The sequence below is a fragment of the Gorilla gorilla genome, chromosome 4, assembly GCF_029281585.2.
Source record: "Gorilla gorilla gorilla isolate KB3781 chromosome 4, NHGRI_mGorGor1-v2.1_pri, whole genome shotgun sequence".
NCBI classification, from domain to species: domain Eukaryota; kingdom Metazoa; phylum Chordata; class Mammalia; order Primates; family Hominidae; genus Gorilla; species Gorilla gorilla.
The window spans coordinates 31,645,190-31,665,145 of record NC_073228.2 but is presented as its reverse complement, the minus strand read 5'-3'; the positions used below and the strand labels follow the sequence as shown (position 1 = coordinate 31,665,145).

Below are 19,956 nucleotides of genomic sequence, written 5' to 3'. Positions count from 1 at the left end.
TATCTTTGGTCTTTGATGTTGGTGACCCCCAGATGGGATTTTGGTGTAGATGTCCTTTTTGTTGATGATGATGCTATTCCTTTCTGTTTGTTCATTTTCCTTCTAACACTCAGGTCTCTCAGCTGCAGGTCTGTTGGAATTTGCTGGAGGTCCACTCAAGACCTTGTTTGCCTGGGTATCACCAGTAGAGGCTGCAGAACAGCAAATATTGCAGAACAGCAAATATTGCTGCCTGATCCTTCCTCTGGAAGCTTCTTCCCAAAGGGGCACCTGCCTATATGAGGTATCTGTAGGCCCCTACTCAGAGGTGTTTCCCAGTTAGGCTACACAGGGGCCAGGAACCCACTTGAGGAGACAGTCTGTCTGTTCTCAGAGCTCAAATGCCATGCTGGGAGAGCCACTGCTCTCTTCAGAGCTGTCAGACAGGGACGTTTAAGTCTGCAGAAGTTGTCTGCTGCATTTTGTTCAGCTATGCCCTGCCCACAGAAGTGGAGTCTAGAGGCAGTAGGCCTTGCTGAGCTGCAGTGGGCTCTGCCCAGTTCAAGCTTCCTGGCAGCTTTGTTTACCTACTCAAGCCTCAGCAATGGTGGATGCCCCTCCCTCAGCCAGGCTGGCACCTCACAGTTTGATCTCAGACTGCTGCGCTAACAGTGAGCAAGGCTCGGTGGGCATGGGACCCGCTGAGTCAGGCACGGGAGAGAATCTCCTTCTCTGCTGGTTGCTAAGACCTTGGGGAAAGTGCAGTATTTGGGCAGGAGTGTCCCGTTTTTCTAGTTAACAGTCTGACATGGATTCCCGTGGCTAGGAAAGGGAAATCCCCTAACCCCTCGCGCTTCCTGGGTGAGGCAATGTCCCGCCCTGCTTCACCTCGCCCTCCGTGGGCTGCACCCACTGTCCAACCAGTCCCAATGAGATGAACCAGGTACCTCAGTTGGAAATGCAGAAATCATCCGTCTTTTGCATCGATCACGCTGGGAGCTGCAGACCGGAGCTGTTCCTATTCGGCCATCTTGGGCCATTACATAATGGTAAAGGGATCAATTCAACAAGAAGAGCTATCTATCCTAAATATATATGCACCCAATACAGGAGCACCCAGATTCATAAAGTAGGTCCTTAGAGACCTACAAAGAGACTTGGACTCCCACACAATAATAATGGGAGACTTTAACACCCCACTGACAATATTAGATCAACGAGACAGAACGTTAACAGGGATATCTGGGACTTGAACTTAGCTCTACACCAAGCAGACCTAATAGAAATCTACAGAACTCTCCACCCCAAATCAATAGAACATACATTCTTCTCAGCACCACATCACATTTATTCTAAAATTGACCACATAATTAGAAGTAAAGCACTCCTCAGAAATGTAAAAGAATAGAAATCACAACAAACTGTCTCTGAGACCACAGTGCAATCAAATTAGAACTCAGGATTAAGAAACTCACTCAAAACTGCAAAACTACATGGAAATTGAACAACCTGCTCCTGAATGACTACTGGGTAAATAACGAAATGAAGGCAGAAATAAAGATGTTCTTCGAAACCAATGAGAACAAAGACACAACATACCAGAATCTCTGGGACACATTTAAAGCAGTGTATAGAGGGAAATTTATAGCACTAAATGCCCACAAGAGAAAGCAGGAAAGATCTAAAATCAACACTCTAACATCACAATTAAAAGAACTAGAGAAGGCCAGGCGTGGTGGCTCATGCCTGCAATCCCAGCACTTTGGGAGGCCAAGGCAGGTAGGTCACCTGCGGTCAGGAGTTCAAGACCAGCCTGGCCAACATGGTGAAACCTCGTCTCTACTAAAAATACCAAAAAATTAGCTGGGCATGGTGGTGGGAGCCTGTAATCCCAGCTACTCAGGAGGCTGAGGCAGGAGAATCGCTTGAACCTGGGAGGTGAAACTTGCCGTGAGCCAAGATCATGCCATTGCACTCCAGCCTGGGCAACAAGAGCAAACCTCTGTCTCAAAGAAAAAAAGAAAACAAAAAGAAATAGAAACTAGGGTTAATTAAAAATGGCAAAGAATGGTTCTGTATAATATACCAAGCCTAAAATTCCTTTTTTTTTTTTTTTTTTTTTTTTTTTGTGGCAGAGTCTCATTCTGTTGCCCGGGCTGGAGTGCAGTGGCACAGTCTCAACTCACTGCAACCTCCACCTCCTGGGTTCAAGCAATTCTCCTGCCTCAGCCTCCCGAGTAGCTGGGATTACAGGCACCCGCCACTAAGCCCAGCTAATTTTTTGTATTTTTAGTAGAAATGGTGTTTTACCATGTTGGCCAGGCTGGTCTCGAACTCCTGACCTCGTGATTCACCCGCCTCGGCCTCCCAAAGTGCTGGGATTACAGGTGTGAGACACCTTGCCCAGCCATAGTTTTTATTATCTTATAAAATTTATTCTTTTTTTCTTTTGAGACAGGGTCTCACTGTCACCCAGGCTGGAGTGCAGTGGTGCAATCATAGCTCACTCTAGCCTCAAACTCCTGGACTCAAGCAATCCTCCTACTTCAGCGTCCTGAGTACCTGGGACTTACAGGCACACACCATCATGTTTGCTAATTTTTTTGGTTGCTGTTTTTAAGTAGAGATGAGGTCTCACTATGCCCAGGCTGGCCTGGAACTCCTGAGCTCAAGTGATCCTCCTGCCTCGATCTCCCAAAGTGCTGAGATTACAGGCATAAGCCAACATACCCAGCCAATAAATTTTATTCTTATTTCTCATTTAGAATGACAAAAGGCACATCTGTGTACATAACTACAAAATAGTAAACTTTTATTTTGTTTTTTTTAGAGACAGTGTCTCACTATGTTGCCCAGACTGGACTCGAGTTCTTGGGCTTAAGCAAGCCTCCTATTTCAGCCTCCTGAGTAGCTGGGACTACAGGGACGCACAGTGGCGCCGGTTCAACATATTATTTTTAGAAACAGAATATTTATATCAACTTAGCACATTTTATTTCTACCCAAACATTTTAGTAGAACTTAAATAAAAATGTAATTAAGTCCCAATAAGTTAGTATTTCATTTACAACATTTAATTTTATAGAATTAACTATGTTTTACTATACGGAAAATTTTCTTTAACATAAAATTTATAAAACATATTTGCAACATAAAAATTTTTATGTCACAGAGATTAACTTTCTAAGAATAAGAAGCCAATCATGGAAATGTTCCTATGATCATAATCAGTGGCTATTAAAGCTCAAAAGTACAAAAGAAACAGAATTACAGCTCTGTAGTACTCCCACTTGACCTCTAAGAACACAGCCACGTTGATATCTAAAACAAAACATTGTTTACCCACTCAGGAAGAAAAATAACTACAGGTAAGATTAAATCTGTTAAGAGCAGAAGGCCCCTCAGGAATTTAGGCTGGTGGAGGTGGATAACTACCTCAAAGGAAAACTTAGAACAAAAAGATTACCTCAGCAACTTTTGGAGGCACTCCATCCCCAAGCACTTCCCGGATGAAGCAGTGCTGGCCCATGTAATATGAGAGTCCACAGGTCCTCTTGAAGGCATCCTTCAGTCGTTTTAGCTCTACATCTGTAACTGCAATTCAGAAACAGAAGATGGGTAAGAAATCAGGAGAGAAAAGAGGTGTCTCACAATTTTTTTGAACCTGGCTCCTAAGAAAAATTGAGGCTAGGCGCAGTGGCTCACGCCTATAATCCCAGTACTTTGGGAGGCCAAGGCAGGCGGATCACTTAAGGCCAGGAGTTCAAGATCAGCCTGGACAACGTGGCGAAACCCCATCTCTACAAAAAAAAAAAAAATTAGCTGGGCATGGTGGTGCATGCCTATAATCCCAGCTACTTGGGAGGCTGAGGCACGAGAATCACTTGAACCTGGGAGATGGAGGTTGCACTGAGCCAAGACCATGCCGCTGCACGCCAGCATGGACAACAGAGTGAAACTCTGTCTCAAAAAAGTAAATAAATAAAAAGAAAAAAAAAGAAAAATTGGCAAGCATTACACTTCTTTTTTGGTTAAATAAAACTCTATGACATTTAGTCATAATTCTAATATTTTCAAATCTAATTTAGAAAATAAGTATAATTTTCTTTTTTTTAAGAGATGGGTCTCGCCATGTTGCCCAGGCTGGTCTTGAACTCCTGGGCTCAGGCAGTCCTCCCACCTTGGCCTCCAGAAATGCTGAGATTAAAAGCATGAGCCAGCACGCCAAGCCAAAATTCTTAACATTCAATTTTCAAAAGACAAAACTTTAATATAGGCTTACAAATTTTAGGCAGGGGCAAAGAAGTAACAAATATTTCAAATTAGCAGGTTAGCTAAATGCCACTGGATTCTGGCATTAATGTTTTCAGCAGCAATACATTAATCTCCTTTGTGATAAAAATTATATTATTTGTACTCCTTGAGCACATCTCTATCCATATGGAGAACAGTCTTCAAGTTTAGCTTGGATTTTGTCATTATTTACAAAGAAAATAGTTCATAAATAGATGATATTAACAAACTAAAATTTTTAGATACTTATTATCAAAAACAAAAAAATTACTGAGCCATTACTTTATTTTATGCATTGAAAACTTTTTTTCACTATATGGAACAATCTCTATCTACAAGAACAAAGAAATAAACACCCTTTACTATTACATGATCAGTACCACAATCACAATAGAGGCACAGAAATGGTACCTTTGACCCATGCTAGAGAAAACAGAGAATTCTTCCAGATGAAGATAATTACATTAAATTTTAAAGGCTAAACCAAGCAAAATGAACAAGGATATGCTGGTCAGAAATTACAGTTTGCTTCAAAGTACAATGAAGTATAAAAATGTATCGTAAAAGTATCTTACTACAGCAAAATAAGCAAGGCACAGAGTAGCAAACGATAAACCTAGAGAGGCAGCAAGACCAAGTCACAGAGACTCTGTCCTGTCATAAGGAAGGGACACAGTCAGATACAACTCAGATAAAAACTTCAGGCAGACGAGAAAAAAACACAGTAAGATATAATTCAGATAGCTCACTCTACCAATAACAAAGAGAACAGAACAAATCTGGAAGCAATAGCCTGCTACTACAAGAAAAGGAGCTAAATTTGGGAAATATCCAGAGGGTCAGTAGAACTTGAAGCTAGACTGAGAGTAGAAGCAGTACTGGGAAGCCTTTTTTTTCTTTTTTTGAGACAGAGTCTCACTCTGTCACCCAGGCTGGAGTGCAGTGGCATGATCTCAGGTCACTGCAACCTCTGTCTCCCAGGTTCAAGCAATTTGCCTGCCTCATCCTCCCAAGTACCTGGGAATACAGGTGCGCACCACCACACCTGGCTAATTTTTTTTTTTTTTTTTTTGAGACGGCATCTTGCTCTGTCGCCCAGGCAGGAGTGCAGTGGCACGATTTCTGCTCACTGCAAGCTCCGCCTCCCAGGTTCATGCCATTCTCCTGCCTCAGCCTCCCGAGTAGCTGGGACTACAGGCGCCCGCCACCATGCCTGGCTAATTTTTTGTATTTTTAGTAGAGACAGGGTTTCACCGTGTTAGCCAGGATGGTCTCGATCTCCTAACCTCGTGATCCACCCACCTCAGCCTCCCAAAGTGCTGGGATTACAGGCGTGAGCCACCGCGCCCGGCCTACACCTGGCTAATTTTTGTATTTTTAGTTTCACCATGTTGGCCAGGCTGGTCTTGATCTCCTGACCTCAAGTGATCTGCCCACCTTGACTAGGATTACAGGCTTGAGCCACCGCACACAGCCAGTACCGAGAAACTTCAAGGATTATGTTATTATGTAGACAGAGAATGTAAGAATAAGTCAGGAAAGGCTGGGTGCAGTGGCTCACGCCTGTAATCCCAGCACTTTGGGAGGCTGAGGCGGGCGGATCACAAGGTCAGGAGATCCAGACCATCCTGGCTAGCACAATGAAACCCCGTCTCTACTAAAAATACAAAAAATTAGCCAGGCGTGGTGGCGGGCACCTGTGGTCCCAGCTACTTGGGAGGCTGACGCAGGAGAATGGCGTGAACTCGGGAGGCGGAGCTCGCAGTGAGCCAAGATAGCGCCACTGCACTCCAGCCTGGGCAACAGAGCGAGACCCCGTCTCAAAAAAAAAAAATAAATAAGTCAGGAAAAAAGATGATAAACTTTTTTAAGGACACTGAATATGGGAAACCTTGGAAAATGCAATGGGGTTTTAGAATTTTAAATGTAAAGCTTAAGAGAGGTTGATAGGAGTCATCAGTATAGAGGTAGTAATTAAAACCATGAGGAAGAAGCATAATGAGACACACCAAAACTAGAAGAAGCCAGTGTTTCCAAGAGGAAGGAAACAGAGGGAAAAACTAAGAAAGAGAAAGAAAATTGATATGGAATAGTCAGGAGAAAAGAAGGAGAAGTAGAAGAGTATGCTCTCCAAAGGCCAGGAAAAGGGGACTTATCAAGTTAAGGCAGAAAGGACCAGCAAGATAAAGTCTAGGCCAGGTGCAGTGGCTCATACCTATAATCCTAGCACTTTGGGAGGCCAAGGCAGGAGGATGGCTTGAGACCAGGAGTTAGAGACCACCCTAGGCAACATAGTGAGACCCTGTCTCTACAAAAACAGAAAAATTAGCCACACTTGGTGGCACGTCCCTATAGCTACTCAGGAGGCTGAGATGGGAGGATCACTTGAGCCCGGGAAGTCAAGGCTGCAGTGGGCCATGATCGTGCCACTGCACTCCAGCCTGGGTGACAGAGCGAGACTGTCTTAAAAAAAAAAAAAAAAGGTAAAGACTAAAGAGTGCTTGGCACACAGTTAATCACTTTGATAAATGCTTGTGGTAGGAAGGGGGGGTTCATGGTTCAGCAACATAGAGCAATGATAAAACAATAAGAACCACTAGTTGAATAAGTAGCTAGAGAAAAGTATGACTATTAGGTACTTTATTTAAAATTGGATTTATAATATTAACATTTGCAATTGAAGGAGGTAACTTTGGCTGTGGAATATGTATTTCTTCAAGATGCCTAATTTTCATTAATGGCTTTAGTAACAAATTAGGTTGTTCACAGTCTAGTGGAGGAGACAAGAAAATTAAACATTCAAATAATATATTATTAGAATAATATATGATTAAATATTAGAATAACATAGTATTATAATATATTACAACATAATTAATCTAATATGTTAATTATATATTAATCTAATAGACTACCTGTATAACAGTATAGGTAATCTCCTATAGTGTTGGTTACAGATTATTTGAAGAACTACTTGGTAATATGTTTTTAAAAAATATAATCTGGTGGCCGGGCACGATAGTTCAGACCTGTAATGCCAGGACTTTGGGAGACTGAGGCAGGTGGATCCCTTGAGGCCAGGAGTTCGAGACCAGCCCGGCCAACATGGTGAAATCCCATCTCTACTAAAAATACAAAAATTAGCCAGCCGTGGTGGTGGGTGCCTATAATCCCAGTTACTCAGGTGGCTGAGGCAGGAGGATTGAGGAGGCAAAGGTTGCAGTGAGCTGAGATAGCCCCACTACATTCCAGCCTGGACGAATGACAGAGTGAGACTCTGTCTCAAAAGAAAAAAAAAAAAAAAAAAAAAAATATATATATATATATATATATATAAAGCAATCTGATGACTAATGAATTTATTCACTTAAACTGTAGGGAAATGTACATATAAATAAGCTTTTAAAGCATTTATAAGAAGCAAACAATGTCCATCAACAAAGGACAGATTGAATAAATTATTGTATACATTTAGAATATCATACAGACACTGAAATGTTCCTACAGATCCATATTTACTGAAAATAAATACATAAAAATGTTCACCATACAGTGAAATGTTGAAAATTTTGAAAATAAAAATTTAAGCAAGACAGAAAATATAATAGAATCAAGCCTAAGTTCTGCTCTGTGGTTTTTTCGTTGTTGTTGGTTTTTTTTTGTTTGTTTGTTTTTTTGAGACGGGATCTCACTCTGTCACCCAGGCTGGAATGCAGTGGCATGATCTCAGCCACTGCAACCTCTGCCTCTCAGGCTCAAGCAATCCTCCCACCTCAGCCTCCCAAGTAGCTGGGACCACAGGCTCCCACTGCCACACGTGGATAATTTTTTGAATTTTTAAATAGCGATGGGGTTTTGCCATGTTGCCCAGACTGGTCTCAAACTCCTGAGCTCAAGCAATCCACTCGCCTTGGCCTCTCAAAGTACTGGGATTACAGATGTGGTAATTTTTGAGACTGAGTCTCGCTCTGTAGCCCAGGCTGGAGTGCAGTGGCATGATCTTGGCTCACTGCAACCTCCACCTCCCAGGTTCAAGTGATTCTCCTGCCTCAGCCTCCCCAGTAGCTGGGATTACAGGCACCTACCCTAACACCTGGGTAAGTTTTATATTTTTAGTAGAGATGAGGTTTCACCATGTTGCCAGGCTGGTCTCAAACTCCTGACCTCAAGTGATCTGCCAGCCTAGGCCTCCCAAACTGCTGGGATTACAAGCATGGGCCACCGTGCCCGGCCCAGGTGTGGTAAATTTTTTAAATAAGAAAATGATATTAGTTATCTTCGTATCAGAAAGAAAAAGTAGCTTCAGAAAAGGACAAAGGGACTTTTCTTAAATCTTCTCTCTCTCCCTCTATCCCTCTCTCAGTAAAATTACAGTGAGAATAAAAGAAGATATAAACTCACAAGGACAGAGGGATAAAAAACTACATAATGGGTATAATGTACCCTACTCGGGTGATGGGTGCATTAAAAATGTCAGATTTCACCACTGCACACTTCATCCACGTAACGAAAAACCACCTGTACCCCAAAAGCTATTGAATTTTTTTTTTAACTCACAAAGACAAAAATAGGACAAGAGAGACACGAGAACCTAAGAGACAGTCAAATTTTTCTGGTGCACATTAAGTATCTGGAGTGGTCACTGACCTAAGCCAACCCAAGAAAGTTAAAACCTAGCAGCTGAGAAATTCAAACAAGAAGCAAATGAATTTACCCTGTCCATAGCCCCAAAAGGCTCAGAAATGGATGGTACCAATTACCACAAAAGTCAGGGGGGTAAAAGGTGAGGCTGAGAAAAAAAAATAGAGATTGGTTCAAAGTCTATGAGGAGTAGTTAGACTCTCTGGACCCTTGCAGCACAAGGCAATCAGGCACCAATCTACCACCTACCCAAACCCCCATCACTTTCACACCAACCTTTTAGCAACTCCCGGGCTCAAGTGATCCTCCCACCTCAGCTGCCCAAGTAGCTGGGACTACAGGCATGCACGACTATGTCAGGCCCTTCCTAGCTATTTTTAATTTGTACCTTTAGCTGATTTTTTTCAACAAGCATTTATGAAATGTCTACTGTGCCAGGCTTCTTTTTTTTTTCGAGATGGAGTCTCACTCCGTCCCCCAGGCTGGAATGCATGATCTCAGCTCACTGCAACCTCTGTCTCCCGGGTTCAAGCAATTCTCCTGCCCAGCCTCCCAAGTAGCTGGGAGTACAGGCACGCACCACCATGCCTGGCTAATTCTTGTATTTTTAGTAGAGGTGGGGTTTCGCCATGTTGGCCAGGCTGGTCTTGAACTCCTGACCTCAGGTGATCCACCTCCCTCAGCCTCGCAAAGTGCTGGGATTACAGGCGTGAGCCACCAAGCCCAGCTGTCAGGCATTTATTAAATGTCTACTTATCTCAGTCAAGATGAGTAATACATAGTCTCCATATTCTAATACTTCAAAATTTAGTAGAAAAGATAGGACACAACAAAAATAACTATAATACCAAATAGGAAATATTAAACTGGAGGTATTCAATGGAGTTCCAAAATAGGGAATAATTAGGAAGTGGTAATTCCTAAAGAGTAGGGGTTCACCTGGCAAAAAAAAAACGCAAAGGGCTATTCTATGCAGGGAAAACACATATAAAAGAATAAAGTGGCATGGATAATCAAAGAATTGCAAGTAGTATGATATAAATGGAGTACAGGGTATAAGAAGCAGAGTTGTCAGAAATGAGGTTAGAATGATAATGGGCAGACAAAACAGAACAATGACTTTATTCAAGATGATAATGTCCTTAGCTAAATGACTATATTTTTCAGTTTCCCTTGCAACTAGAAATGGCCAATGAAATGCAGTAGAAATGACTGGGGGGACCTCCGTGAAGGCTTCTTAAAAGGTAACAGCTGGCAAATATCCTTTTGCCCTTATCTCTTCTTCCCACCTGGCACTTAGATATACAATGGCTGCATCTCCAGCAGCCATTTTACACATCTATTTTTGAGTGAACGTCAAAGTTATAAGCCATACAGTAAGGATGGCGAGGTCAAAAAGATTTTTAAAAGCCTAGATGACCATGGAACTGCCATATGACCCTTGGATATCCTACCTCCAGATTTACGTGTGAGAAAAATAAACCCTTTTATCTTATTTAAACTATTATTTTGTTTAATATACATCCAAACTTAAACCTAACTGATAAAGGTATCAGGTACAAGTTTATGGAAGGCCATTCTAAGCCATGTTAAAAATCCTTTCCTGGCTTTAAACAAAGTAACAATCAGGTTTACATGCACATTGGTGTCAATGAAATAAACAAGACTGGGAAAAGGTCAGAATGGAGGTATAAAGACCAGTTGAGCGGTTACTGCATTTGTTCAGACAAGAGATGAACTCAACAAAAGAACTCAAAGGCACAGCCTCAAGCGATCCTGCCACCTCTGTCTCCAAAGTGCTGGGATTACAGGCCTAAGGCATAAAGTAAAAAGGGAGGTAAGAAGGCAGATTCAAGAGATAAAGTTAACTGAACAGGGTTCACTGAATAATTAGCTGTCAAACGACAAGAAAGAAAAAAATGATCTTTGATGATTTCAAAGTGTCTGCCTGTTTCTAAGATATACTCAGTGCTACTGATGAAGATAAGTCTAGGGGAGAATTTGAATATATTACATTGTATTTACATTTCTGTTATGAAATGAATGTATGTGTCCTCCCCTCAAATTCGTATGTTGAAGCCCTAACACACAGTGTGGCTGGTTTTGGAGTAAGGAAGCAATTATTGTTAAATAAGCTTATAAGGATAGGACGCTGAACTTACAGGATTAGTGTTCATAGAAGAAGAGACACCAAAGGGCTCAAGCGCAACATAGGCACAGAGGAAAGAGCATGTATGGATGCAACGAGCAGGAAAGGCTCTCTTCTGCAGGCCAGGAAGAGAGCCCTCACCAAAAACAAAACCTTGCTGGAACCCAACGTTATTTCCAATGGGAAATAACATTTCTGTCGTTTAATCATCCAGTCTTTGGTATTTTGTGATGGTAGCCCAAGCTGACTACTATCATTTCTATAGTACCAATGGTAAATAGACCAACTCCTCCATTTTAATTTAGATAGAGGCTGGTGTGGTGGCTCACACCTGTAATCCCAGCACTTTGGGAGGCTGAAGCAGGTGGATCACTTAAGGCCAGGAGTTCGAGACCAGCTTGGCCAACACGGAGAAACACCATCTCTACTAAAAATACAAAAATTAGCCAGGGATGGTGGTGCACACCTGTAATCCCAGCCACTCAGGAGGCTGAGGCAGGAGAATCGTTCGAACCTGGGAGGCAGAGGTTGCGGTGAGCAGAGATTGCACCACTGCACCCCAGCCTGGGAGACAGAGTGAGACTCTGTCTAAAAACAAATAAAAAATAAAAAATAATTTAGATAATCTATGTAAATCGCTTTTACAAAGTCACATGAAGAGATCAGAACTCACTGTCCATGAAAGGAAAATAAAATTATGTAATTAACAATTGCACAAAACAAACATAAGAGAGCAGCACAACACTCATTGTCATGCTCTAAACTTTTAGAGGTTACCTTGTCTACACCAGTAGTTATTAACCTTTTCTGCAGTGACACAGGATGGATGTTGTCATTACCATGAGCATTCCCTAAATTCTAGCTGCAACTATACTCTTTACTTCCAGTCAAGAAATCACATGCATGTGTGAAATGCATGAAATTAAATCCATTTTTGTAAAGGTAAGCTTTTTTCTTAAAGTTCAATACTTTATTATTACTCATTACATGGTATAAAATATTTCACAATAAACCACAATACTGGTGTTCTATTCCCCTATTATATACTGCTTTATATCATAACTTTTTTTCAAAGGTAATATTTGTCTTATCTCTCCAAGTATATTTTAAGTCTCTTGAGAGCAAAGACCAAGTCTATTCTTCATCTCTATTTCTTTAAGACAGCCAAGGCAGGACCATGCATTCTGATTTCTGTTATAGGATAGGAGTTGCCGTTTTAACAGTTTGGTTCCAAAGGCAAAGAGGAAAATTTAACAACATCTGAATCAGAGGATAACCACAGAGATAAATAAACATTGGGAAATATGCCTTTCACTGCCAAAGTGGGCTAAGAATTTACAAACCTAGGACAAGAAGAAATTGTATAATGCAGCAAAGAAAACACAACCAACATATTTGTAAATCTGCTTGGTGCAGCTGATCTGAAATAAATTAACCTATCAAAAGTCACTTTGGTAGGGTCCCTGCTAAAAAAAGCTACTGCAGAGCCACTTCAGGTAGATGATAAAACCCAGATGGGACATCTCAGGCAAGAGGGGGCCTACAACTAGCAATTTTTTTTGCCACTGGTGACTTTGTGCCAAATGTCCATGAACAAATGAATCCAAAAAAGTATGATATAAGGCCAGGTGTGTGGCTCACGCCTGTAATCCCAGCACTTTGGGAGGCCGAGGCAGGCAGATCGCTTGAGGTCAGGAGTTCGAAACCAACCTGGCCAACAGAGTTTGCTCCCTCTCTACTAAAAATACAAAAGTTAGCTGGGCATAGTGGTGGTGCCTGTAGTCCCAGCTACTCAGGAGACTGAGGCAGGAGAATCACTTGAACCCAGGAGGTGGAAGTTGCAGTGAGCCGAGATAGCGCCACCGCACTCCAGCCTGGGCAACATAATGAGGCTCTGCCTCAAAAACAAAAACATAAAACTATGATACATTCTTATTATAGAATACTTTTCAGCATAAAAAGGAAAAAACGAAAGTGCTGATATATGCAACAACATGGATGATGCTCACAGATATTATACTAAGTAAAAGAAGGCTGATTAAAAAAAAGAGCAGATACTCTGTGATTCCCCAAGTTCTAAAACAGGAACAACTCATCAATGATGACAGGTCAGAACAGTTATTGCCTCTGAGGATGTGGTAGATTTACTGGTAAGAGGAACAAGTCAACTTTCATAGGTGATAGAAATGTTCTGTATCTTGTCAAAATGCAAGGACACATGACTTTTGTATTTTAGGATATAAAAATTTTCCCTCCAAAAAAACCTGTAAGGAGGCTGATTGCTGGAATGGTAAAGACCTCTGAAAATCCATTCTTCTAAAAAAGCAGCAAGAACACTATCAAAAACTGTCAAAATCCAACTTTTTCAGAACTCTAGAAATCAACCAAATGCTTGCAATAATCCAAAGAGCTTTATTCCAGAAAAATGACTGAGCTGAGTGCAGTGGCAATCCCAGCACTTTGGGTGACTGAAGCAGATGAATTGTTTGAGCCTAAGAGTTTAAGACCAGCCTGGGCAACATGGCAAACACTGTCTCTACAAAAACTACAAAAATTGGTGGCACATGCCTGTAGTCTCAACTACTCAGGAGACTAAGGTGGGAGGATCGCTAGCGCCTGGGAGGTCAAGGCTTCAGTCAGCCATGATCATGCTACTGCACTCCAGGCTGAGTGACAGCTCACTCTCTCAAAAAAAAAAAAAAAAAAGAGAGAGAAAGAAAAAAAAAAAAGAAGAATGGCTGAACCTCTGTTAAAAAAAAAAAAAAAAAGGCAGTATTTGTGGTATTTTAAAATGTTCTATTCCCAACACCTTCTCCCCAGCTATGCAATAGCTTTGAAAACCAAAAATCTCCCTAAGCTGTAAAAACCAACAGTCAAGCAGCCACTGAAGGAGGCAGAATGGGTTTAGAGCTTCTCAAAAGAAGTGTCAATATTTGACCTATCTGGTAGCTCATTAAAAAGTTTCATTCTCAGGCTTTGTCTTTATTTGATCTGGCTTTGAGTTCACTCTACAAATAAAACTTTTTCCCCCGGCATTCTTCAAAAACAATCAGTGGCAACTATATAACTTCACAGCTGCCTGAGAAAGCACTGGCAGATGGGGCTAACAAGAGGTTAACCAAAAAACATGAAAGGAAAACCTGGAAAACAGCAAGTCCACAAGGGCTTTGAAAGGCTCTGACATATTCCTGGAAATCCAAAAGGCCACCTGCATATGGAGAGCTGTGCATGTGCCCCAAAATTCCCATATCTCTCACTTTGGCTGACCTTAAGCCTCCACACAAGCAGGAAGTGAAGGCTAAAGCAGAGTTGCAAACTGACTGTACAACATTTGAACACACACCCGAGTAGTATAGAACCCCTCCGCCAAGGCTGAACTTATAGGTTCAAGGCATTTTTAAAAGTCTCTGTCCAATCTTAGCTGACCACTAAGCTAAATAAGCACACACAAAAAAGAATACACACTTTATAAAATCAGACCAAGAAAGTCACTAAGCAAATAAATAATAGCAGGAACAACAACAAATAGCAGTAACAAACCTTAAGGTAGGGAATCCAATTTCCAGAGCTGCCACACTACAGTACTTAAAATGTCTCATTTTCAACCAAAAATTGCAAAGCATTTAAGTAAGAAAATGAAGCCCATACACAGGAAAAAGGGCATTAAATAGAAACTGTCTGTAGGCAAGTCCAGACATTTGATTTATTAGGTAAACACTTTAATGAACTATTTATAAACAAGTTCAAAGAAGAAAAAAAAACATGCCTAATGACTTCAAGTATGAGAACACTGTCTCACCAAATGGAGAATATCAATAGTGAGATGAGATGGATATTATAAAAAGAAACCAATTAGCAATTCTGGAATTGAGAAGTATGAGGTTGCAGTGAACTATGATTGCATCACTGCACTCCAGCCGGGACAACAGAGCAAGACCTTATCTCAAAAAAACAAAACAACTGCAAAATTTGAAGATAGTCAATTTTGATTATCCAGTCTGAGGAACAGAAAGAACAACAAATGAAGAGGCCAGGCACTGGCTCACACCTCTAATCCCAGAACTCTGAGTGGTCCAGGTGGGAGGACAGCTTGAGACCAGGACTTCAAGACCAGCCTGGGCAACAGAGGGAGACCCCATCTCTACAAAAAATAAATAATAATTAGGCAGGCATGGTGATACACGCCTATGGTTCCAGCTACATGGGAAGCCAAGGCAGGAGGACTGCTTGAGCCCAGGAGTTGGAGGCTGCAGTGAGCTATGATTGAACCCCTGCACTCCAGCCTGGGCAACAGAGGAAGACCCTGTCTCTTAAAAATAAAAATAAATATATATATGATATGTAGACCGAGCAAGCAACAGAGCAAGACCCTGTCTCTTAAAAAATAAAAATAAAAATATATATATGTAGATATATCAGTACATTCATAGTCATACATCTCTTGCTGACAACTCCCAATTCCTTATACAAAAGGACAAAAATGTCCTAAGGGTACCTTTATCTTTCCAAGTGATTAATAGTAGTTAATATCATTAAACATTCTCAGGCTGAAGCTGAATTAATCTCTGGAAAGGACTGGATGACTCAGCAGTGAAGAGTATTCGTATTCTCAAGCATTGGCATTTAGATACTTTTTTTTTTTTTGAGACGGAGTTTCACTCTTGTTGCCCAGGCTGGAGTGCAATGGCGCAATCTCAACTCACTGCAACTTCCACCTCCCAGGTTCAAGCAGTTATGCCTCAGCATCCCAAGTAACTGGGATTACAGGCATGTGACACCACACCCAGCTAATATTGTATTTTTAGTAGAGATGGGGTTTTCACCATGTTGGTCAGGCTGGTCTCGAACTCCTGACCTCAGGTGATCCACCTGCCTCCACCTCCTAAAGTGCTGAGATTACAGGTGTGAGCCACCACACCCAGCCCTAGATACATTTTTAAATGACTTTTTCCATTTAATTGTCTGCTTCATCTAGCATTCCCATAGTATTGTTTCTACTACTTTTTTATTGCAAATATAGAGTATTTCAGCTATACTATGACTTAATTTTCTGTAAGCCACCACCGTATGAACCTAATCATCACTTATAACATTGTTTCTACGGAAAAATAAGTTTTAAATTCCAGATGAACTTTTGAACACAATCCAGGCTGGGCACGGTACCTCACACCTGTAATCCCAGCACTTTGGGAGGCTGAGGCGGGTGGATCACTTGAGGTCAGGAGTTCGAGGCCAGCCTGGCCAACATGGTAAAACCCCATCTCTACCAAAAATACAAAAATTAGCCAGGTGTGGTGGCGGGTACCTGTAGTCCCAGCTACCTGCTAGGCTGAGGTGGGAGAATCATTGAACCCAGTAGGTAGAGGTTGCAGTGAGCCGAGTTCATGCCACTGCACTACAGCCTGGGTAACAGAGGGAGACTCTGTCTCAAAAAAACATAATAAAAATAAAAATAAAGGTAATAGTCCTCTGTGCTTCAAGAATATAAAAGACCACTAGGAAAACAGAAGGCCAAGTAAGTTTTTAACATCTAAAAATGAGATTAAAAAATGAACATTATTCTTACAGAAGGAGTTTATCATAGATCTAATTTTGAGAAACTAGATGAGACCAGGATATTGAGAATGACGGTGCTTCGCAAGGTTTTGATATTACATCATGGGGCACCACTGACAACTAAGAAAATATAGCTTAGTCTATGATTACAGGGCCAACAGGGATGTCACTTGCCAAGATTGAGAATCTCTGGCTTAGGCCAAAAAGATTTAAAATGTTATAACACACAATCAATTGATAAAAATTTAAAATGCAAACCTTAGAACCAGAAGGTAGAGACACACGAGAGGTTCCAGCTGCTGCAAACTACTTCTCATTCCCTAACCACATTATGTTCACTGCTACTGTCCTTGCAGTGTCCTCTGCCTATGAGCTCCAATCATACTCTGAACAATCCAACATCCTTCAAGGCTTGGCTTAATGTCCCTCCTTTATTTTTTGGAAGCCTATTCTAATTGCTTCCATGCCCCACCACCTAAAAAGTTAGGTGTCCCTCCTACAAAATAACTTTCCTTATAATCACTTATTCAATATCAAATTCTCAATGCTTTAACTTTAAAATAACACAGCTTATATGGTATTTGTTTATTGAATTGTATATCTCCCCTCTGCTCTTTAAGAACAAAGAAACTGCCTTATTTATATGTATCCCCAACACCCAGCAAAGAACCTTAAATATTATTGATATTTTTGGATAAAGACAGAATTTTTTAAATGATCAAATAAATGTGCTATCTATTCTCTTGTCCAAGGCCTTATGCTTATTACTAAACCTCAGCATCTAGAACAACTTCTGACACACAGTAAGAACTCAGAAAAAATGTTTTTTCAAGCAGGACACAGTGGCTCAAACCTGTAATTCCAGAACTTTGGGAGGCTGAGATGAGAGGATCACTTGAGCCCAGGAGTTTGAGACCAGCTTGAGCCACACAGGGAGACCCTGTCTCTACAAAAAACAAAAATATTAGCATGGTGGTGTGCACCTGTACCAGCTACTCAGGAGGCTGAGGTGGGAGGATCACTTAAGCCCAGGATTGGAGACCGCAGTGACCTATGATTGAACCACTATACTCCAGCATTCCATAAAGAATGAGACCTTGTCTCTGAAAATAATAGATAAATAAAGAGTTCATAGAAACATGACAATGTTTGTAAGACAAAGATTCTTTTTTTTTTTTTTGAGATGGAGTCTTGCTTTGTTGCCCAGGCTGGAGTACAGTGGCGCAATCTCGGCTCACAGCAAGCTCCACCTCCCAGGTTCAAACCATTCTCCTGCCTCAGCCCCCCGAGTAGCTGGGACTACAGGCGCCCACCACCACACCTGGCTAATTTTTTTGTATTTTTAGTAGAAACGGGGTTTCACCGTGTTAGCCAGGATGGTCTTGATCTCCTGACCTCGTGATCCACCTGCCTCAGCCTCCTAAAGTGCTGGGATTACAAGTGTGAGCCACTGCGCCTGGCCCTGTAAGACAAAGATTCTTAAAACTGGCCAGGCACAGTGGCTCACACCTGTAATCCCAGCACTTTGGGAAGCGAGGTGGCCTCCTGACTTGAGGTCAGGAGTTTGACACCAGCCTGGCCAACATGGCAAAACCCCGTCTCTACTAAAAATACAAAAATTATTTTTTGTATTTTTACAAATACAAAAAATTTTTGTATTTGTATTTTGTATTACAGGTGCAGTGGCTCATGCCTGTAATCCCAGCACTTTGGGAGGCCGAGGTGGGTGGATCACCTGAGGTCAGGAGTTCAAGACCAGCCTGGCAAACATGGAGAAACCCCGTATCTACTAAAAATACAAAAGTTAGCCAGGCGTGGTGGCACATGCCTGTAGTCCCAGTTACTTGGGAGGCTGAGGCAGGAGAATCGCTTGAGCCTGGAGGTGGAGGTTGCAGGGAGGCAGAGGTTGCAGTGAGCCGAGATTGCACCACTGCACTCCAGCCTGGGCAACAGAGTAAGACTCCATCGCAAAAAAACAAACAAACAAAAACTAAAACTATACAAAATACATACAGAAGTAGATGATAATGTGAAAAAAATGTGGTTGTTGTGCTGGGATTAATTTTTTAAATTAGTTTTTCATTACACAAGCAGTAAGTGAATGCATTCTGCTTCTAAATTCAAACAGTATACATAAAGTAGGCTGGGCATGGTGGCTCACACCTATAATCCCAGCACTTTGGGAGGCCAAGGCAGGCAGATCGCTTGAAGTCAGGAGTTCGAGACCAGCCTGGCCAACATGGCGAAACCCCATCTCTACTAAAAATACAAAAATTAGCCAGGTGTGGTGGCACATGCCTGTAATTCCAGCTACAGGGGAGACTGAGGCAGGAAAATTGCTTGAACCTGAGAGGTGGAGATTGAAGTGAGCTGAGAACATGCCACTGCACTCCAGCCTGGGCAACAGAGCAACACTCTGCCTCAGAACAAACAAACAACAACAACAAAAACCCAGTATATATAAAGCTAAACATACCACTACCATAAAATCCTACTTACTTCCTCCCCTCAGTCCTAATCCCTCCCGTGCCCATTCAGTCTTCCCCAAGAGATAATCAGTTTGGTTTGTCTCCTTTCAGATCTTTTCCATGCTTTTATAAGATGTACCCCCACAGAAACTTACAGCGGTTAGCATATAATACATATTATAATGCAACTTACTACATATAGATTTAGTTCATTCCTTATGTGCTGTATAGTTTTTCATTATATAACATTAGTAATATACAGGTATTCACTTACTGTTCATATTTAGGCTGTTACCCGTCATGAAAAATCATATACACGCCTCCTTAGATACATACAGAGAGTGCTTCTCCAGTGAGCACTAGGGTCATTCCCAGTTTTTTTGGTTTAATACATATTGCCAGACTTCCTTCCAAGTGGCTCTACCAATTTACATTCCCACAATTGTGCTTTTCCTAGCCTCTTGTTCACTATTGCTTAGATAGTTTCTACAATTCAACTTTTTAAAAATTATAGAAGAACCTATCCTGTATAGCCTATCTAAGGGTAGCTGTTTAAATAATGAAGAAAAATCAATATCCACTTATCCTGTCATTCAGAAGGTATAAATCTGGCACCCTGCTATTATGTCCTCATTTCTATTCCCAAGCAGACCATCTGTAATTCAAAGTAGAAAACAGTGTGGAGAGAGAAAGATACATATATATATATATATATATATATATATATATATATATATATATATATATATATGCCATTTGGCCTCAATGCTCAATGTTAACACAAAGATATAGTGTTAACAGTATTACTATATGTGGGTATGTGCCTGGAAACTAAAAGTGGATCCACTCTTCCCTTCTACTATGTCCATA

General features: G+C 41.3%; 1 protein-coding gene across 13 annotated transcripts in view; it reads right to left on the bottom strand.

The window, feature by feature from the left end:
- USP32 (ubiquitin specific peptidase 32) overlaps positions 1-19,956 on the bottom strand; it is a 243,622-nt gene that overhangs the window by 163,613 nt on the left and 60,053 nt on the right. For 7 of the 13 annotated variants that reach the window (XM_055386674.2, XM_055386678.2, XM_055386676.2 and 4 more), the window contains exon 2: positions 3,446-3,573. In XM_055386674.2, coding sequence (XP_055242649.1) covers positions 3,446-3,573 — 128 coding nt within the window. Of the gene's footprint in view, positions 1-3,445; positions 3,574-17,471; positions 17,605-19,956 lie in introns of those variants that run through there. The other 6 variants (XM_031010962.3, XM_031010963.3, XM_063705763.1 and 3 more) reach the window with 1 other exon arrangement.